General features: G+C 44.1%; 1 protein-coding gene across 25 annotated transcripts in view; it reads right to left on the bottom strand.

The window, feature by feature from the left end:
- Positions 1-1,389: 1,389 nt before the first annotated feature.
- picalma (phosphatidylinositol binding clathrin assembly protein a) overlaps positions 1,390-22,383 on the bottom strand; it is a 47,638-nt gene continuing 26,644 nt past the window's right edge. Inside the window, exons 7-24 of one of the 25 annotated variants that reach the window (XM_064351165.1) lie at positions 22,235-22,341; positions 22,093-22,134; positions 21,070-21,155; positions 19,883-20,006; positions 19,212-19,348; positions 18,552-18,649; positions 16,189-16,341; positions 15,221-15,304; positions 14,793-14,873; positions 13,046-13,156; positions 11,148-11,243; positions 9,987-10,017; positions 9,772-9,871; positions 8,957-8,980; positions 6,072-6,131; positions 3,930-4,034; positions 3,057-3,160; positions 1,390-1,720 (exon numbers count right to left, since the gene is read on the bottom strand). In XM_064351165.1, the coding sequence (XP_064207235.1) occupies positions 3,068-3,160; positions 3,930-4,034; positions 6,072-6,131; positions 8,957-8,980; positions 9,772-9,871; positions 9,987-10,017; positions 11,148-11,243; positions 13,046-13,156; positions 14,793-14,873; positions 15,221-15,304; positions 16,189-16,341; positions 18,552-18,649; positions 19,212-19,348; positions 19,883-20,006; positions 21,070-21,155; positions 22,093-22,134; positions 22,235-22,341 (1,532 nt within the window). In that variant the 3' untranslated portion in view covers positions 1,390-1,720; positions 3,057-3,067. The other 24 variants (XM_064351163.1, XM_064351162.1, XM_064351169.1 and 21 more) reach the window with 24 other exon arrangements.

Here is a 22,383-nt window from a genome sequence, read left to right on the forward strand (position 1 = left end):
GGCAAGTTCCCATCCGAGGGCATCTTCTACTGAGGGCGCTGTTGTTCATTGCACTCATCCGTTTAGTTGTTTCACAGGTGGTCACATACATTTCCCACATAACCAATCCTCATCAGACCCTCATGTTCTTCCAGTTGTAAAACTTAAAAAAAAAAATTTTATAAAGAAGATGCAAAGACGACAACATTTGTGGAAGCTGCACTTTATTTGAAAATCAACCAATTTCTGCTTACATACATTTTTTAATATATAAACAAAAATAGAATCTGCAAGGACGATGCAGCAAATATGCTAAATTAATGAACAGAATTGCCTTCATGTTTCTGACCATCCTTCACAACCCCTGGTCCACCCCACCCACCCCACCCCACCCCTGGCCCCGCCCCCCCGATTGGACAGGGTCCTTTATATACACAAAGCACCGATCAACAGCGCTCCTCTATCCCCCTGTTCAATTGGATCTCTTTACTACTAATTTACAAAGATGCTACAGACCCTGCCTCTACGCCCGTCGCCCACAGACACCCAGCATTGTAATGCGCTCTTTACCTTCACCTCCTACTGGTTCAGGACTCCTACCCCAAATGTGCTGACCTTTGGGAAAGATGGCCAGAAGATGAAGGCTACTCCACACATTCAGGTTGGAAAGGCAGCCATAAAACTCTCAATGTAAAATAATGACATGCCAAGCGTAAAGCGGTACAGATCCTTCCCAATGCGATGCTGCTCAATCACAAATGTAGTGCTTTGCTAGCCAGAGAAATATTCCCCTGCAAAAAACCCTAGGCACAGAATTGACTAAGTGGATTAATTGTATTCCCCCCTCCCCCATTTCCCTTAAAAATGTAGGGTTGTGAATTTCTGAGCTACAAATTATTGTACTAGACTTAAAACTGGTTCTGAGAATATTTAGTGCTCTATCAGTCGGTTTAAAGGTGTTTTTACATTTTTTCATTTTTATTTTTGATATTTATATATTTTTTAAAACTCAGTCACTCTCAAATTCCAATTATACAGTCAGCCACACCCATGTATAATCCTGATCTCACTCTCACAAGGAAGTGTTTGATGTAATTAGTATTTTTCATGTTTTCAACAGGTAATCATAAATAAATACAAACAATACACAAGGAATGTCTACTGCAAACATAATAGTTTAAAAAAAATAAAATAATAAAAATAAATCATAATATAAACTGTAGTTAGCATTTCTAATTGGTGACAGTTAAATTAGACAATGCATGATTGATGATCAGATTCCATGATTCCTCCCCACTCTAAACCCCACCCCGTCCCCCCATCCCCAAGAAAACATCAAGCTGCATTTGTTACAACCAGCTATGTTCTTATACATAACTGTACAGTCTAACCCCCCCCCCCCCCCCGGCCCCCAACCCCCACCCCCAAATTCGGCACCCATGTTTTATCTTTACAGACATCAAACAGGTTGAGTATCCCTCTGTCGGGGAGATAACAGCAGCTCACACTGTTATCTAGTTAGACAAATTACAAAATAGGCGGAGAGTCTTCCGGTGCCATTTTAAACACGGTCTCCCCCATTGTCGCCCCCTTTGATTCCTGCATGAGTCCTTTACTGGGCTGATATTCTCAGCGAAGACTGAAACAGCAAAGTGGATTTTTGCTTAAAGGAGAACGTATTTGCCGCTTTGCGCCTCATCTTCGGAAAGCAACGGTTCCCTTCACACTACATGAACTGCATCTGGGGGGTATGAAGCAGAAAGAGACGCCAGCGAATGAACGTTAGAATGATGCTCTCTCCCACAAGCCCTGCACTCAATAACCGCATTTTCCCCAACATCTCTGAAATAAAGATCTCTTTTTATGGGCCAAGAAATATATATAAAAAATCAAATAACTAGGAAGAAGATTGTTTGGTTTCTTTTGAAATGCTTGCGCAAAGAATGATTCATGTAGTTGACGGAATGAAATTTGAATTAAAAAAACTGGGAAAAAACTAAATAAAAGTTGTTAGGCCTCTAGCCTCTGCTAGCCATGGCAAGTTTGCATTAGTCACTGGTTTGCCATAAATGTGCTTTTTGTACAGTTAATTACTGTAAAATGATACAGTATCAAACTAATATGAAACTATGAAAAAATAGTCCCTAAAATGACAGAATGAATGACTTCTATTGATAAAAGAAAATAAAATATAAAAAACAGAAGCAAGCTCCTTTAACTCTAATTTTAGATTGCCATGGAACGAAAAAGATATAACCACTTCCCCCAAATTTCACCCAAAATGGAAATTCCCCAATCTCAACTGTAGACCCATCCCATCACTTCAGAATCCTCGGTGTATTCTGGAGGGCCGCTCACAAGCACACGCCTCCAAAAAGCATTCAGAACACAGATGGCCAATCAACCACAGGAGGTAGGTGGTGTGGGTGGGGATTACAGTGATAAAGAATCCATTAGTGATTAACTGTCCCATTCTCTTCGGTTCAGAACAAATCATTCTACCTAAAAAAAAGTGAAATACTAACCCTTTCACAATCATTTTTAAAATGCCCACTGAATGTTATGTTTTTATGGCAAGTGAACTTCTAGTGAGCACATTTATTGAGGAACTCTAATATTTTAGCAAAATGTTTAAGGTTCAGTTTGATTATGTAAGGTCAGAATGATGTGGCAACCAGCTACTACTGAAACATACAATACAATCCTTGACCAACAATAGCTGTAGAAAACTATATTTACAGGTTGACTCCTAACAGTTCTCACTCCTACACTACATTATTACAGCACACCTGCACATTCCTAAAAGTGCACACTTAAAAGTACAAGACAAATCAATCCTGGGTCAGTTATTTCAGGCCACACAGAATGGAGACTTCACTAAAAGCTGTTTTAATGAGGATGTGAGGAGTGGTTAAATTCGTGGTCGAGATGAAGCTGTTACACTGTTTGGTGCCTGCAGGACAGGAGTAGGGGGTGGGAATATCTACATGCAGGCAGAGGAGACGTTGGAAGTGGTCATGCAGCACCCGCGCACGCACACGCACTCACACAGGACGCACACACAGGACATGCTGTACCTAAAGACGCTCTACAAGAAATCCTTGAGAGAGAGCTGTGCAAAGGGGTCCTTTCCTGGAGCTCTGAGGGGACTTTGACTGGAGGGACTAGAAGCTGCGGAGGGCTGAGTTCAGAGAGAACGAGAGAGAGTGAGGGAAGTCCAGGAACAGCCAGGAGAGATTACACAGGAGAGAGAAAAAAATAAAATAAAAATCAAGGAGTTTCTTTATTTTAAAAAAACAAAGGGAGGAGCGGCAGTGGACAGATTCAGGAGGAAGGCTTCTCAGGCCTGCCTGTGGTAGGAGGGGCCTGAGGAGGGAGCGTCAGAAAAGAAGCCCTGCTTCGCACTGCAGCACTCTTGCTTCTCGGGGCTTACGTGCAAGTAGTGCCGCGGATGCTGAGCTACCGGAGTAATGGGGGGTAACCAGGATACGCATTCCCAATGCGGGGGGAATGCGTATCCTTTGTATCTGCATGCCAACCGTCATATTCAGAAGAGCGCTGGAATGGTACAATGGAGGGTGAGAGTGGTTAAGTTAAGCGCGTTCTGAATACAGGTCATCGCGTGGCAGAATTCCTATTGCTCTCAGAATAGAATTCCGCAGGAAGGATGCCACAGTGAGATGTGGAATACGAGTGAGTGTATTCCCATACCAATACCGCGAGGCTTGGTAATGCCATTCTGCAGCGAAATAGGTTTAGCCCAATTTTCAAGCAAAGGGTCGGCGGCCCGCTGCGAGGGGGAGGGGGCACTTGGCCCTGGGCGCCTGGGATTCGGCAACGCTCTGTACAGGTTCCCCCCTCCCGGTGCGGGGCGGCCCTTCCGGAAAGCGCTTTTGCAGCAGCAAGCAGGAGCGGCATCCTGGCGGGGCGGGGCAGGGCGGGGCACGTACCTGTGCCCCAGGGACGGGGCCGAAGGGGTTGGCCGGCCGCATTACGGGCTGTGTGTACATCATGGTGGGCTGGGTCATCATCGCCATGGAGCCCATCTGTGGGGGCTGCAAAGGCAAGGAAGAGCAGATCATCAAAAACACCAGCACGGTGGCATCTACACTCCCAACACGTAGTCTGAACCACCCTAGGTTTCACGTGATGCAGGCCAGGGGGCTGACTGGAGTAGTGACCTTCATTCCTGGTCCTAGAGGGCCACAGGGTCTGCTGCTTTTTGTTGTTACTCGATCACACACTTAATTCACCTCACCTGGATGGTTGCCAATATTAAGGCATAAACAAAAACCAGCAGACCTTGGAGCTCTCCAGGACCAGGAATGAAAATCATTGGACTAGAAACCTACCTGTCATTGGCTTGGCTGCAATTGGCAGTGAGAGTTCAACCGCAATAAATGTGCAGAGGCTTTTGGGAAATCTATCATTAGGGATTTTTTTTTGCAGATTACATGAACATAAATGCTTGTTGCACTGGAAAGGGTTCCACACTGTGCCTTTGAATTGTTGACACATGACAGTGAATGCCTTTTACAATTCATGTGCAGGAAACAAAAAGCAACTCATTTTCCCCCTTGCTTATGTTACTAAGGTCACCCATAATAATGATAAAAGAGCAGAAAACCTTTTTAATGGTTCTCCATGTGTGCAGGAAACAGGAATGCCAGTCTTGGCCACAGTTCTCTCTAACCTGTTTATTTCCAACAAAAGACCTGTAGTCGCTTTGATGGCACAGTGCTTGGTTCCCACTTCAAATGGATGTGTCCTACTTACAAAGGTTTTTAATCCAATAAAGTGTGTGACTTGGGATGGCATTTGAAAGCAAAGATTCTGTATCTTTCCCTGGCTTGACTCCAATTACTTGTTAACCAATGGTCCAGGACAACTGACTGTCCTGAAGCCACATGCCCAAGTAGGCTGTAGAAGCTGGTCACTCTGCCATCTGTCCAAAGTTCCACCTCATATTAATAAAGTCATGGAGTGGATCTCCTGGCAGTTACTGCCTGTGGAGTAACCCATTTTGCATTTTGAGTATATCATTAATCGTGCAGCAAGTTGTCCTTTTGGTGCCTTGTGTTTTCACTTTCACCATCCAAATTGATGATGTATGATCTTGTCGCACCTCTATCGGAGTGGTTTTCGCTGCATGTGGTGAGCAAATGTCTTCAGCAGTGGTAAGAGCCTTTTCTCCCGCTATGGTTTGTGGACAGCACGTACTGTGGGGTGGAGCCCTGACGCAGACACAGCAGTGTCACGCAATCACTCACTTTCCAGGAGCGGCTCTAGATAAGCCACAGGGTGATTTATCACAACGAACTCAAACACGAGTTCACAGGAGCTCACAGCGCAGCCGCGGGGCGGGACCTGTCACTCAAGAGATGCACACGCCCTGTTACGTACAAAGGAGCTGTGGGAAAGGGGAGAAGCTCTAAAGGAGCTCTGGAACGGGTCCACACGCAGCGCGTCTACGCTGAGGAGAGGAGCCACGCACGCGGCGCGGATGACGTCACGGCTCGGTCGCCGCTGTGCTCGGTGCCGTCGGGAGGGCTCAGTCGTCATGACGATCTTAACACTTCCCACTACCGCTGTGCCAGCGAGCGCAGCTAATATGAATCCTTTACAAAAAAAGCCGGAGACCCCCACCCCCTGGGGCAGGCAAACGGTCACAGCCTGAACCGAAAGCATCCATTATTTTGCCGTGAGACAATGCTGGAAACGATAGTGATGGTGCCTTCAGTGTTTTCCATTGCAGCTTATATGAGTCAAAAAAATGTTAAAAACTGAAAGGATTAGAAATAATGTAGCATCTAATTCATCAGTGTAGAGAAAGCTCTGTGGAAAAAGTCCCTGACTGCTGGACTCCCTGCAGCCCCCAAATGCTGCCGCCCACAGCTTGAGAACCGAGCGGACAAGTATCATTCCAATCGCCAACAAGTGGGTGCAGGGCAGCACTCTCACAGGCTATAATTAAAACCGTTAGCCGTGTAAAAGTCCATTCAATCACATTTCACCCTGTAAGGGCACAGCATTAAAAACGTGACTGCCTAAAGACTGAAAAACATACACTGGAGAAGGCAGCGAGTGCTTACCATTCCATAAGCCACCATCCCCGTGGGCGTCGTTGCAGGGAAGGCCATGACAGCGGGTGCCTGGGATGACAAGTGGATACAAATGAGATGCTGCTGCATCATTTACCGTTTATACCAAAATGTACATACAAGTTCTTAGAAGTCCGTGTATAGCCTAATTCTGGTAACTTCAATAAACCACAAGACTGAGGACTACCGTCTTCTGTTTTTGCCTCAGCTCCCAAACACACTTCTCACCTGTACAAAGTTCCCTTTATGTGCACACCCCCCCCCCCCCCCCCACTCCCGACAGACTATGCAAACTGGTCCTGCTGCCCACTTCCACTTTGGCAATGTGCACTTCACATCTGGGAGACATTAACCTAATGTTCCTTTTCTACAGTAACCATAAAGGCCAGTCAGTAGCGGCAGCGCGATTTCCCTGGGAAGGCCGAGCTGTAACTGGCAGCTGCGGCGGTCGGCTGAAAGGGAGAGAGGAGCTCTTTATGGACGGCTCGATTGATTCTCAAACAGGCCCCGCGCCTGTGACAGACGTACTTTTGTCTCTACAGTATCACGGCCCATTCAGACACGTGAAAAGGCTCTTGGGAAGGAAATCTTTGATTAGGGATGCAGTTAGCGGGAGGGGCTCGCTGTGCGGGGTGAAAAAAAAAAAACTGGACATACACATAGAGCAAATGTTTGTTTCGCTGCATAGTGCTCGCTTGTTCCTGCTCTTCAAGGGCCCTCCCTTTGAACCCATTTGGCTTAATGCTGAATGCCTTTTTAAAATTCGAGTGCGGGAGACAAAAAGCAACTCCGCCGTTTCTCGCTTGCTGTCATACTCGTGTGACTGTGTTCCTGCTAAATAAACTGAGGCTAGACAGGAAATGTGCTAATTAAAGAGACCCAAAGTTCTCTTGCTGTAGAAATGTCCAGGTGCACGGTCCAGCATCTCAGAACAGCTAATTGGTGTTTCTGACCGCCATGACTTGATCTAACCAACTGCAGCACATCAAGAACACAATGACACACTATAATACGTCACTCTCTTGATTGTATTTCCCAAAATAGCTTTCCTGTTCCTCCAAGTACATTCATTTACCATTCCTGTAATCCTACTAATTTCCCCTGAAAAACATGTGCATGTCTAGTGGTACATTTTTGCTAACCCTATTTCATACTGATATTTTATAAAGACATGTAAGAGAATGCAGTAATCAGAAATAGATCCTAAACCAACTTTTAGTTGATGTATTAGGACAAATCTAGTTATAAAGGCTTAAAAGGTTTAGGTAGTTTGATGCCACTGCAGACAGCTGGTTACATCCCAATTCCATGACAGAAAGAATCCTATTCACAGTCACTGGGTCTGCAAAAACAGTGTGAAAGAATGAGAAAGATCTCAAGCTTTGTTGTGATTTACCTCAGGCCATTTCTGTTAATGAGCCTGTGCAATACAGGAGATCCAACATTCAAAACAGCCCTTAATATGCAAATGTTTATGCGGTGTAGCACAGGCCTGAATCAATGGGTTTCAAGTTATGGGAATGACAAAATAAATAAGAAAAACTTCAAATATAAACAGAATTAAAATGGCTGTCGGGGATCCAACTTTTTTCACTAAAGACAAAGAAACAAAAATATTGCATAACAAAAAAGACAAGAGGGACCATGTTTTTTTTCTAGCAGGTGGTCACATTGATCTTTGTCAAAATAAGCATGCTTGACGTTGCCAAGACCTCTGAAAATGGCACCTTTGATTTTGGAAAAAGCTTTCAAAAAAAGGTTTTACTTACATAGTCTGCCCCTCCTTATAAATAACGTGTGTAACGTGTGGTTGCCATTGGCACTGCCTACACACATGAATGCATTCAACACAGTGAGACTTACAGATTGTATGGATTGGTGATATTTTACATAATCAATGTCAGCTGACCTTTCTTGGGCTAAGGTGTCACATTTAAATTGGAAAAATAAAATGTATGTACACTCAGATACATAGGACAACCTACGATGGAGGCAGAGTGACAAAGTTTTTTAAAAGGTCTTGGCTCTGTAAAGCATTTATACTTTTACACTGACCAGCCAATGTGACAAAAAACAATTCTGTTTGGTGATGATGCTTGGTATAAATTTGCTAGTTAAATGTCAGTCAAAAAAGGTGGCATAAACTTCAAAGCATGTGAGTGACCATGCAGACACTAAGTCTTGGTTTCTTCCCCTACTTGTAAGCATTTCCTCCATAACATTCCTCTCACTTCATCAAACTCCTTCTCTCAATGTGAGTACAAACAGAAAACTAATCACCGGACATGTTTCCAGTAGAGTGAAGTTATTTAGACAGCCAAACCAGAAATAAAGTCTCCATTTCACTTTTCCCCTCACAATCAACCAGCCCATGTCAGTACTGTGAGAAGGGGTGATGTGAGATTATTCTTTTTTTTTTTTAATGTAAATACACAGTGACCCTCCTCAATCCGAGGGTACACTCCTTTAATCATACCGGTCTACAATTTCTCTAAATGGAAGCCCTGAACGACCTTAAACAGGTAAACTGGAAACGTATTTCCCCAACTTCCTAATGGAAACATGACCACTGCAGAAGAGAGACTCAAACAAAGATCACCCAAACGTAAGCCAGAGTGATTTGAGGAGCGGAGTGAAAGAACACAGAGAGAAGGGAACGGAAAGAGACGGACTGTCCACCATGCCGATGCTCAGGTCCGTTAGAGCAGCAGCCCGTCTGCGGGGCCCCGGCCAGGCCGCGGGCCAGAGCCGCGTTCTGACCCAGGCCGTTCAGCACACAGATTAGGGACAAGGTGACGTGGGTGAAGGCTTGTGGTTAATACGATGCATGCCAGATTTTCAGAAGCAGCAAGAAAAGGTTCAACCGGTTGACTTACGTATTGTGGGAAATGCATGCCATTCTGTTTTTCCCAAAAGGAGAACGGTTATACAATGCAATAAACACCAGGTTAGAAGACATCACCTCAAACAACCCATACAAGCTTAGTACACATTTATGACAATCAAGGAGTTTCAGACAGCAAAGGTGTGTCCAGTCTGCGTTTTGGAATGATCATGTTGGGAAAACTGAAAAGACATCGGGGGAGTGGAGATGCCCCCACTAGTACACGTTTCACTGTACACCTTCTGGAAATTTTGAACATCTTCAGTAAGCATCTACAATTATCCTTCATCAATCACAAATTGAGGCCAATTGAAAACATACAAAATAAATTCAATTACAAATATAAAAAACTCCAGAAAGTGAAAGACAAATACAGGAGAAGCGAGCTGTGAATCTATGTTTTTAAAACTGTTGAAGAGAAAATGGCCGTCAGTTAAAGGAAACTGCCACACAATGACCCTAAGGTCCTTCTCAGAGACTGAGAAACTGAAAGCAATACAGAGCACACACCATTTTTAAGAATTACATGTGTCACGGCCCACTAATAACAGTGACATCAACAATTTATGAGACTATAAGGGATTATAAATTCATACATACACAGATACGAATGAACTTGTATATATGTGCATATTTAATGTGCATTACAATTAATACCATCCACATCTCTTTTAAAGCATTTTTTTCAGAATACAGCAACATCTGCATGTAATATACCTTCCATGAACAGAAAGGAATGGGCAGAGGTATTAAAAGTGTATCACGTTGTGCCGTGAATGCGATTGCTCAGTGATGTCAGATGCTCACCATGGAGGCGGGGTTCCAAGTGGTGCTGGGGGCAGTCTTTGGTTGCCAGTTGGTTCCGCCTGTGAGCTTCTTCTCCCCAGGCTGACTCCAGTGGATGTCACTGAGGGGGAAAAGTAAACGAGATACTTCAGTTTTAGCCTTTCATCCCTCCATGAACCACAGTCACAAATGGTAAAATACCAACAACTGCTTTGTAGATGAATTTGAAGTCTTACTTTTTTGTTGTGCCATTGCCAATTCCCAGATCTGCAAGAAAACATTACCAAAGACCATAAATTGACTATTTCAAAACCACCAGCCAGTGTGTCAAGACAAAATACAAAAACACAAAAAGAAGTATAGAATATTTCACTGTAATTAAAACAGTAATTTTATAGTGCTGAATGACACCAAGCATGTAAATGCTACATCACTGTATTCTGATTGATTATGCACTTAATGGTCACACACTGTGGAGAGGGAATGGTTGTACTCAGATGGATATATAAACCCATTGTATGGAGATGATCTGGATGCATTATGTGCTTGTGGATGTGTGTTTGCATGTGTATGTATTGAAGGGTTAACAAGCTTTTTTCCATACTACTTTTGTATTTTAGAGTCTATATAAGCATTTTATTCTGTTCTATTCAAGCTTTAAATTTCCTATCTGACCAGAGCTGGTGGACAAAATAGGTGAGGTCAGGTGCCTAGGCATTGCACACTGCATCCCTGTCCTCCACCCCTACCGGTCTGAAGCCCCATCCTTCACTCCTACAGGCCTGAGGCCCTGTCCTCCACTCCTACAGGCCCTGAGGCCCTGTCATCCACTCCTACAGGCCCTGAGGCCCTGTCATTCACTCCTACAGGCCCTGTCCTCCACACCCCTACATACCCTAAGGCCCGTCCTCCACCCCTACAGGCCCTGAGGCCCTGTCCTCCACACCCCTACGGGCCCCGAGGCCCCATCCTCCACACCCCTATGGGCCCCAAGGCCCTGTCCTCCACCCCTACAGGCCCTGAGTTGGAAGGAAAATGGAGTACGAGAGAGAACATATACAGCCGGATAGTGAAGACAGTTTTATTTTTCCACATAATGAGATGGTTGCAAGTGGTACCGACGCACATGGTTGCACAGCCTCTCTGGGAGGGTATAAATGATTGCTGTAAATAACATCTTTTTAGTGCAGCGTTGGCTCTGTCAGCAGGTGTATTCTTTCTGCAGAAATAAAGACTTGTATATTTGGATCACCCAGCATGACTGGACCGCCTCTCTATTACAAGGCTGAGGTAGATTTTCTTGTGAACCCATCAGTATACGTGTGCATGTGTGCATACATGCGTGCGTGTACGTGTGTGTGTGTGTGTGTGTGTGCGCGCGTGCATGAGGCACATACTGCCCACGAGGTTTGCCAGAGAGGAGTCCAGGTCGTCCGAGACCAGTTTCCCAGGCGGCGGACAGCTGGGGGGCAGGCCCTGACTGGGGGACGCCACTGTGGGTTTCAGGATCCCACCTAAAACATCATCTTAAAAGAAGGGGGCACAACAACACGCAGGAGGAGGGGGGAAAATCACCACAGACAGAACAAACAGAGAGAAACAAACGCAGAAAAGGACATTTAATGGGGCGGAGCGGCAGGCTGGGTCTATTTAAAGTGAAGGCTCGCCACAGGGAGGCAGTGAGGTGTGATGTCAACTCACCCAGTCATGCATGCCATGCAAAGCCAAGGCCCAAAGAGTTTTACCACAGAGCACGGGAGAAAAAACAAAACAAAACAAACAGAACATGGGTAATGATGAGCAAAGTACCTCGGACGCAAACATTACAGTACCAACCACTCAGCAGTACCATCGACAGTACAGCCACTCGACAGTATGTGATTATGCGCACACAACCGCAACATCAATGTGGTGATGCACTGCAAGATACTGACAATACAGTACACTTTACATAATGACAACTGGCAAATAAATTATTCATGTTACACTTTCATGTAAATAATTAACTTTACATTCTAACAAAATTCACAAATGTAGCTAAATTGGTACCAAAGGGCATTCTTCTATAAGAATACATGGACTGTAACTTCAGTAAAGCCAATACAGAACCTGAGTCATGAGTCTATGTGACCATTATCCATATAATGAATATGTGTACTTGACTTTTCAATTTTTTTCTGAACCATACATATTGAAAAAATTATACTCAGTTTGGATTAAGGTATTAAACAGCAATATCAAGAGTTAAATTGAGAAGCTGCACTGCAGTTTGTGTGTGAAATTACAGAACAGCAGTTCAAAGCAGTGTAATATGAGCAGAGCACAGTGTAACAGCACATTGCTTGAAGCTGAATGAATTCTGGTCATGGTCTTGGTGAGTCTTAGTTTCAGGCTTGTATGCTGGAGACAGGAGGCTGTTGAGAGACTCCAGTGGCAGGTGCCTTGGCAATGGAATAAAATGTCAGCGTTGGCAGGAAGGGATTCAGTGGATTTGGGCGATCCCTTATCAGAAACATTGCCCTCACATACATCATGGCCCACTGAGTGCGTGCATGCATGCATGCGTGCGTGCGTGCATGAAACCCATCTTCTTTCATCTGATAAGGTAAACTGTGTTGTTTAAAAGTGCAGTATACAACTTTTTCAGTCAAACCAAATGAGAGAATACGACTTGGTTGAAGAAACTCAAACGGTTTTCATATCCTTTAAATTCACATTACAATTTCTCTGTTTTATAAATAAAATGACATCATGCAAGTGACTAAATTAAACGTTGGCCTGAAGCCATTCGAATCTTGCTGGTGTTAATAGTACAATCTCAATGGCAAACAATGTGAGTGAAAGTCCTACTGTCATACAGCCACCAGTATTCTCAGTGTCCGAACCAAAACAAAAGGATGCAGGCCAGCTAGCTAGCTATTCATGTTATTTGGCTTCACGTGAATGTTGATGCAATTCATATCCTTTGCCACAAGGGCAAATTGCACCTTTAATTAAGAGACAAGATTTGCAACACATATAAGTCTGGAAAATATAATGCCATAAAATATGACAAAATGCTAACTATATTTGTCATTGATACTAAAAATGCACAGCCACAGAGCTTGTGCCAGGAGGTTGTAGTGACTGATCTCCCAGCACCAACTGATCCTACTCTGGTCTTCGTGATCATGATCTGAAATCTTTGATGGAGCAAAATAAATGACGTTCAGTTTCTTTGCGGTCACAATGGAAAATGAACACGAGGGCATTGCTTGGCGGGTGGAGGGGCGGGGGACCGAGAGTCCATTCTTACCGGCAGAATCGGAGTTGTTGGCAGAGGCAGACTTATTGCCGAACACAGACTCAAAGTCGACGTTAAGGCCTCTTGAGGTCTGTGGTTGAGGAGTCGGAGATGCCGTGAACCCTTTGAGAGAGGAGGGGCAGAAGAGAGGAGTGGGGTCAGGTCTTGTGGGCGGCTATCGTGTCAGCACGTGTCAACGGCAAAGATGAAAGACCACTCTTAGCTGAAGAGGAAGCGTGGAGCTGTATCGGAGAGCACAGCTGGAAGCGGTAGCTCACTGAAAGTGTCCATGCACACCCACACACCGACGGCAAGAGCAGGAAGCGCATGTGACCGATGGAAGTGCGCTGCATCAAAGCTGCATCGACAGACTGACCACTCAAAATACATGGGTCAACAGTGCATGTGATGCCTCTGACTTCTACTGCTGTAGCACAAATACTTCTCTACTGATACAAAAAACAAGGTGTAAATGGATAATATATGGCCATGTAAAACCACAGAAGAACAAGACACCAGGTCCCACTCCTTTCAGTCATCTGCATACGTTATGTTCCTCCATTACTAGCAGAAAAGCAATTTAACCTAATTAGGTCATTACCAAAAAAGGATCCTTTCTCCAGGGCTGGAGCAAATGCACTGATCGCATCAATGCGTCAACGTTTTTAAAAACAGCTGACGCGCAAAATATAAACAACTTTTTAATAGATCCATTAACCTGCTGGAATATACTGTAATAGTGTCACATTGTTAACTTGTCATCATTAATGAGCTGCACAGTGGGATATAACTTGGAAATTTAAAAAATGCAAATAATATGTGTAGGTAGGAAAACAGGCACTGGAATTGCATACCTCACCGACTGATTTTCAGAAATTAACCAATGCAGAGGCATCTCCTTTTCAGAAACCACAAATCAATATTTCAAAATATGCCAAAATGATCGGACAGCACCATATCGCCAAAGTGCACCAAAACTGTGATGCGCCAATTCCATGACAATTTTGTCACACTGTTCACTTCCTACTTGCTAAATATACTGGATGCCATCAACCCCATGGCCTTGTTTAAGCTTTTGTACAACACTAAATCACACCACTGTGAGAATAAGACTGCAGTGTTTCCCTCAAGTCTCCTGGTATTTTAATGAAGGCTAAAAGGCTTCGTTTAACATTCTTTAAATCCCTGAATCCCACAGATTCTCCTCTGATCATTTTCTCAAAATTCTTGAATTTTCTGCACTGCTTGATATAATCTTTAACAAAAGCCAGTATTTATTCTGATTCCAAATAAAGGATGCCCAGGATTCCTAACTCAAATTGATTAACTGCTACAATCTTTCCAATGACCTATAAATGCTGCCCACAAAATCGTCACTTAAAAAAAACAAAAAAAAAAACACATCCTCGTGAAGTGGGGCACATGCACAAACAATGCCCATGCTGTCTGAAGCGCCCACTATTGTGTCTGTGTCAGCTTGGCTGATGCTCGAAACTAGAGACAAAAAGGTCATTCAGAGGTCAGCACGAACCTGTGCAGACATTTACATAACAGTCTGCTAACCTTCACAGACCTAGGAAAATGAACTGGAAGGCCGTGTGGGCGTAGAGCTCCGCCCTCCTTTCCCGCTATTTGAATAACTCCTCCCACTCAGAGGCCAGCCGCTCTTTTGGGTTTTAGACAGGAGGAAGGGTGAGAAACCCAGAAATCACTCATAACACAGGAGGAGAGAGGAGAGGCCCAGCCCGCGGTTACCTACCTCCAAATAAGCCAGCTACAGCAGAAGACTCAGAGTGGAAGAGAGGGGCGTTAGGGTAAGGCGCAGGCCCGCAGAAGGAGTCTGACAGGTTGAGAGAAGGCATGAGAGGAGAAGCAAGAAAAGGACTTTTAAAGCACACACATGCTGACAGAGACGAGCTAGGAACAAAGCAGTACAAAATAAAGAAAGAAAAGGCTGAACTGACAGAGGTCAAATTAACCACACAAAAACAAGATTAAATCAAACAAATCAAAAGCAAGGAAACTGTTAGCATATACTAATATACTAAAGGTAAACACCACTCAGGGGCGGAAGGGGGGGGGGGTGGTGGTAAAAACGGTGGAAAAGGGTGGACCTGCTGCAGGTTCAAGCCCCTATGGTTTCTGGGTCACAGAAAGCATAGGTGGGACAGCTGGTCATGGAAGTACCTGAGGTAAACTGCTCTATCCCACATGCGTGTTCGTAATTGGTTGCAACAGAAGAACTTGAATCAATAAAGGGATTGTAATGATCTAGAGAATCAAAGAATATTAAAACATTCAGGAACCATTATTGTCTACTAATAACAATAAAATTGCTAAATAAAAGCAAATCATAGTACAGTGCTAAGCTTTGACAGACAGTATACAAATGTATCTGAGCTGAAAACATTCAGATAAAAAAAGAAAAACCTTGAATGCCCCAGTACACAAAGTCTTTGAACAGGTGAGCATCTCTGACAAAGGCCCCCCCTCCAGCACAGTTGGTTGTACACACACAGTTGCTTTTGAAATGGACGCAAATGAAAAGAAAGGCTTGCCCCGTTCCCCCCGAACCTCATTGTTGCAAGCATTGTTACAGGCGGCCGTTCCCTCCAGGCGGTCTTGAGCCACGACCCCCTCACCTCTGACCCCTGACCTCCCATCAGAGCAAAGCAGCCTCTCCCACTCAGCCAAGCGGTGGCCCACGGCATGGCACTATTCTCCTGGGGTTCCCGCCACTCCCAAGCAAAAACCCCAAACCCTCAAGCTCCTACCACACACAATGCTGCTCTTTGGGATTCTTCAGAGGCCCTCACCCCTGTGCACACCCCCCAAGGGACCACAGTCATTCCAGCCCAGCCTCAACCCACTAAATGTATCCAGTCTATGCAAGTATGTAAGATAAGTTTTATAAAGCTGAAGGTACGATAGTAGTATTAGGTGGTCTACGGTAGGATACTGGACTGTTTTTTTTTAATTTTTTGATGCCTGTGAGTGCAATGGACAGGACAGGAAGTCTATGTCTGAACACTGAGAGCGATGGAACATGCAGGCCTGGCATGGCAATGGACGGTTACCGACCGCTGATCGAAAATGTGGAGAACAAAACAGAACTCGGCAGAAAAAGAGAAATTAAATTAAAAAAGGATTTTTACCACCGAACATTTCATGACTGGGTGTCCTAGAGGAAAAACTAACACCGTCAGAAGACACAACAGGTAGATGGACAGCGTCGACAACGGGTTTTGTGAGGAAAGGATTTAAGTTTGGAATGGAGTCATCGACAGCTTCAGTAGAAGTGAAAGGATCTACGCAGGCAGAAGGAAAGAGAAGAAAAGAGAAGAGGGAAATGTTAGAGGAAGACATGGCAACTAGAACAGCATGCAGTACACGGCTCATGATGAACACAACTCAATGGAGGCCCACCCTACAATCCTACAACAGAGGGTGGCGGACGGGAATGAACGAGCTGACCACTTGTACGTACCGCTTCAGCATCTTCTACTGCTTCCACGTTAGACCACACGACTAAGCAGAATAAACTTGACCGTTTATATTAAGGTTGAACGGCTCCAGAAAGCTGAGATGCTTGACAATGTTCTGAACTTTGTCTAAAACTCTAAGACCGAATGAACAAGACAAAACATACAAAAGACGGATAACAGAAAATGTATGGCGATGATCATGAACTATGTAGCCATTAAGAATATCATACTGTAACCCTTATAAAAAGAGATCTGGGAATTTTGTTGGTATGGGCAACACTGAACATGTTGAAAAACAGTTATATGCAAACTACTACAGGTTGATTAAAAAAAAAAAATTTAATTAAAAGAAGTTTCTTCTTAAATTTTGAATTGAATCTGGAAAACCATTTGTTTATGCATTACGTTTTTACCCACGTCTCAGCAATGCAAAGCTAAAATTAACTTCTGTAGGCCTCCAGGTGATCAGCAAAATGACATGTAGCAGCATCTGCCCAACCCCCATTAGAAATGAACTGAAATTAAAATTGAGATTTGTTACTAAATTTATCTAGGAAAGATTATTCGGCTCTCAAAGATACTGTATGCATTGAACTCTGACCTAATATTATATAACACAGACCTTTCAGCAGTCATTTTAAGCTGTGTGGAAACCGATGCATTAAGGAATCCTTTGAGCTTTGAGCTAAAAACACTGAAATGGCTTTCCTGATTTAATGAAACGGCAGAAGATAAGAGATTAAGGAAGTCATGTGACTAATGCGTTTTTATCAGTTGATGAGAGGTACTTTGTAGTTTGGACCCAGAGACCAAATTGTTGCCTCTCAAAGAACGCGACCTCGGAAGACTTTCAGATGTTTGATAATTACTGTTAATAAAAAGAAGTCACAAGAGTTACACCAAAAGTTATTCTTGGCAACATTCAAAGAAGCATCACTGGCATATCCCCTACCAAAGCTAAACTTTTTATTTCTATTTGTGTCCCATATGAGTGAGAAGCCTAAAACTAGAACTGGCAGGAGATAATACATTGAAACAGTCTATAGATACAACATCATACTGTACTGCAGGGAATTAAGACTGTTTAATCATCTCCAGCTTATCATTATTTACATTTCAATAGCCAAAGAGTCAACAGTGCTAAGCACACACTGCAGAAAGGTACCGTGATGATAAAACAGTTTATCGGACTGCCCCTTGCCAAAAAAAGCAGTTAAATTAAATGAACAACAAAGCCAGTGTTTCCCCTTGTGTTTGTGTTCCTCTATAATGCTGGTCCCCTGCCAGGCTGAGAAAAGCTCCCCCAAAGTTTAACAATCCATCTTACCCCCCTTCCTCAATTTCCATGATTATCTAGATTATCTTTACATTTAAAACAATGTCTACGGGACTCAAAGTCTCAGGGATAACAAAGAATGAGAGGGGGTCTTTAATCACTGTACACAGAAAGTTATATGGTGGATGAAGGAGGTCCAAACTGTTTACCTGACAGACTAAGAGTTAGCAAAAGCAGGCACAATTACAGAAAAATGCAATCTTATCATCCAGCTATGCCATTCAGTATACCAAGGTAACTCTGTGGCAAATATTAAACTAATTTATGACTTTATTGAATGCTATAGCCAAGCTATGGTTCTCATTTTTGGTGACTTTAGTCAGTTACATTATATTGAGGGAACAGACATAGTGGGTCATCTAGAAATTAGTAGCACAACTAATGCAGCCACATACTGTAATGACCTCAGATAACCCTTCTTCCATTTCTCTCCGATTACCAATGCAAAAGTAATACCCATATCTACGCTTCATTAAAATGAAGATATTCACCATCTGCTGTGTGTCTATGTCCTGACACTGCATTACATGGAGGCTTCCCACTGCCACATTACACACAACTACCTCTCTGTCCTTTGCCTGCTGTGTGTGATTCAGCACAGATAACTGAGCAGTGTGCCCAAAGCAGTTATATGGTGTTGGTACGAAAGTGCGAACCGCCGAGTTTCGGACAACTCGGGGAGTCTCAGACCGCTTACCTCCCCAAGTGTTGGCTACAGGCAACCCAGTGGAGATGGGCAGGGCTGGCTGGAACGTTGGCTGCAAGTCAAGCAAGTCGCTCCCCACCTTGGAGGCGCTGAAGAGAAACAAAACAGAACAGCTGCTTTAATCTCCCTGGCTGGAACCCCCGAATGCCCAGACAGGCCTTTCAGAGCCCCGCCCGCAGTCACACAGAGGGCACAGCGGAAAAATACAGCGCCTACTGAACGAAACAGGCAGAGCCCCGCGGCCTAACTCCAGATGCTTTGGGAGGAGCCCCGGCACGCCTCCAATGTTCCTTCGCAATTAATATCACCGTGGCGGCCGAGGGTACCGGGAATGGTTGCCCATAACCTGCTTCCGCATAAACAATGGAACGGAACCTGGATGAGCTATGTGGTTATGTAACGGAAGCTTCTGCCAACCAGAGGTGAATGCGACCGCGCTCTGATGTTCCCAAACGCATCTAGGCACCTACTCCGCGGGACCGATTACATTTTAATCAAAAAGTGACACAAGTGATACAGAGAGCCTGACCATGCATTTTCCAATGCTGCGCTTACTCAACGTGAATAATGGCGGGTCTTTAAATGGCTCTGGGGCTGTCTGGCTGAAGGCCCTCTGGGTCAGAGCGGAGATGCAGGTGCTCTGGTCCTCACCTGTTTGTGGAGCTGGGTGTGGAGAACAGGTCGATGGCCGGGGCGGTGCTAATGCTGACCCCGGTGGTGGAGACGGGTGAGGCTGCAGTGGTGGCTGAAGAAGAGGGCTTCTTTGACAGTTCCTTCAGCCTTTGCTCCTGGACAGAAGTGATACGTTTTTTCATAAAGTAAGCCTTATTGACTCCATGCCCTGATACCCCCAACACATACTCTTCTTCTTTTCTTTACTATCATCTTACATACATGCATGGGGAAAACAAGAGGTTCATGCTTTTTCAGGTCAGCTGACCCAAACATGATCCTTTCCTTTACATTTCCTTCCTCCCCTCAGACCAGGCCACATAGTCTGAGAAAGAAATGAGAGTGGAGTCTTACGTACAGCCTACCATTACTTCAGTATGCACCTGCTCCTGGCTCTTTGCTCAAATATGACACTTCACGGTACAACACACTGACAGAAGAGCAACATCTGGGCCTTTAACAGATTTCAATTTCAGAGTAGAAATTCTGCAGATAAATAATTGGGCTAAAATTGTACAAAATGCATTAAAAAGACAAAACAAGCAGCTTCCAGTTTCAGTTATGGTTCCAGGGGACCTTGAGACTCCTCATTCTCCTTTTAGATGGTGAAAAGAAAAGAATGCAGGGGTTTAGAAGCAAAAGAACAGTACCTTAAGTGCTTTTAAGCGTGCCTGCTCTTCCTCCAGCGCCGCCTGTTTTTCCCTTTCATCCACTTTGGTGAAAGATATGCCGGTGTTTGCGAGCGATGACACGGCATTCGAGAGAGTGCTGGCCCTGGAGACGGGCAGGAAGGGAGGGAAGGGGGGAAAAAAAGAGAAGGTTCATGCAAGAAAAACATCAAAGCACAGTAAACAGGGCACAGTCAAAAGTGCTTTGCTGGCATGAGTTTAACAGGGGACCATCCAGAATAAATACATCATCTTGGGCCTGAACAAAAGTGATTTCTTGCAAAAGTCAAATGAGCAGAAATTAATTTTTGTGGCAACAGGCATTTCAGTTACACTGTGTGACAGCTTATAGAGTGAGACATGGAATAAGCTGATGTTTTTAATGTTTAAATCCATGCTGTAAAACCTTAAACCCCACTGAACAGAGCAGCTGGGGGTTTAGACTAAAATGTACAAAAATGCCAAAATAAAGTCTAGGCCAGTCTTGTCTGAATGGCACATTGCTAAATAGCCTGGATCAGATAAGAGCTGACGAAATGCACCAGTGCATAGCTCAGGAGATCTTAACTGATCTCTTCAATGTCATTTCTCCAAAGAATTTGAAAAACTATGGGAACAAGCAGTGAAAAACAGAAAAACTACCCTTCTGCACAAAAACACATTTGTTTCTGGAGGCTCGCTTTCCCAAATGTCGCCTGCTGAGGGAGAAATCCAATGTATTCACAAGGTTCGGTCTGAGCACAAATGGAGGCATTACTATACATTAAGCATAATAGCAGATGCTTGTATCCTGAGTGACTCATTAAAGTGCACACAGATAGGTTTAGGCAACAAGTAGAGCCAATAACCATGCCAAATGCAATAGTAATAGCCAGTACACAAACCAGCAACATAATGTTAAGTGCCACAGTAGACGCAAGAAAGAGATTGGGAATGTGGTGTTTTAAGTTGAAGGCAGCTTGAGGACAGAGTTAGATATAGCACAGACAGAGCTTGTAAACCCGTAATAAATGCTCAAAGTTCAGCCTTAGATGCAGTGTAAACATGTTCTCAGACTGTGGTCTCCAACACACTGTGACCAGGAAGTCAACAGGGGTTTCTTGCTGCGGTGACACAGGATTAACAACAAAATTAAACTGAAACCAACAAACAAACAAGCAAACACGTACCTGCTGGCCGCAGTGGAGTCTTTGACCTTTTTACCTTCTAAAGAGGCCAAGTGCTGCTCTAGAGCATCCAGTAGGCTGCTTGGAGCCTATCACAACACAGACACGTCTTCAGTACACAGACTTTGGTCAAAAAACGGTCACAATCAAAAAGAACAGAAGGCATGCAGAGTACTGTGACATGTACACAAAAGAGACCAAGCGATCTCACACATAGAAAAGGAGCAAGATGCAGATACTTACACAAACCGTAAACTGAAAACGGAAAGATAAGGAAAGATACAGAATATAAAGGTGGTAATTGTCAGAGATGGTTGAATAAAAAGGGTTCAAAGATACAGCTAGGTCTACTAAATCTACTGAGCAGCTTATTAAATATACTCTTGCTATAATAAGATACTCAATGATTACTTGACAACATAAAGTGTAGTGAAACAGGCAACATTTGGGCATGAGTCAGTTAACTAAAAATTATTTTTCAATAATTGGTAGAATTTCACATGACCATGTTGCTATCAAACACAGACACGTTGATGAGGAAACAAATTTTCATATTGTGTCATATATTACCCTTGTTGCTGGTAACATTTATTAATTAACCATTTATTTTCTGCCAATAATAAGCTAACAAGAACTTCTCCTTCCCACCTGCAGCAAGTCAGCCTTGCCTGACCACTCAGAAAATACACATTCCTTCTCTTTGCAAGTCTGGCCTCTGGAGGGGGCACTTGAGCCCCACAGCACCCTGAATTAACACCTTTATTTGCTGTATGTTGTGATAGGTCAGGAACAAAAGAAGTAAGAGGATTTCCCTCCCCCACCATGGGTGACATGCTGAGCCTCCATGCGCTTGGCAGTGTGTGGCTGGTGAGGCGTCATTGGCAGGTGGAGTTTGGAGAGGGAGAGAGAGCCCGGGCCAGATAAGGCGGGACAAGCAGAAAGTAAAGTCGAGCCGGAGAAGCAGAAAGGGTTTCTCTCAGTGTGCTTGCCTGCGTCAGTGAAGAAGTGGACTGGGAGAGCTCTTACCTGCGACAGGTCTGGGATGTCCCCCCGGTCGATGCCCACTTGCTGTGGAGAGAAGAAGAAAGGGGAGAGATTCAGGATCCCTGTCCCTATTCCTGTTTTCCACACACGCTCCAACGTGTGCGTATTAAGAGAACTTGCTCACCTCTGCCACTTTCAGGAACTCTGAGATTCTCGTCATTCGAGTGAGGAATTTCTTGTAGATGTCCAGGCCCTCTTTACATTGAGTTTTCTTCATGTCAAAGTATTTCTCTATGGTTTGAGAGACACATACTGGAAATTAGCTCCACACTA

This window comes from Anguilla rostrata, chromosome 9 (assembly GCF_018555375.3).
Source record: "Anguilla rostrata isolate EN2019 chromosome 9, ASM1855537v3, whole genome shotgun sequence".
NCBI classification, from domain to species: Eukaryota; Metazoa; Chordata; class Actinopteri; order Anguilliformes; family Anguillidae; genus Anguilla; species Anguilla rostrata.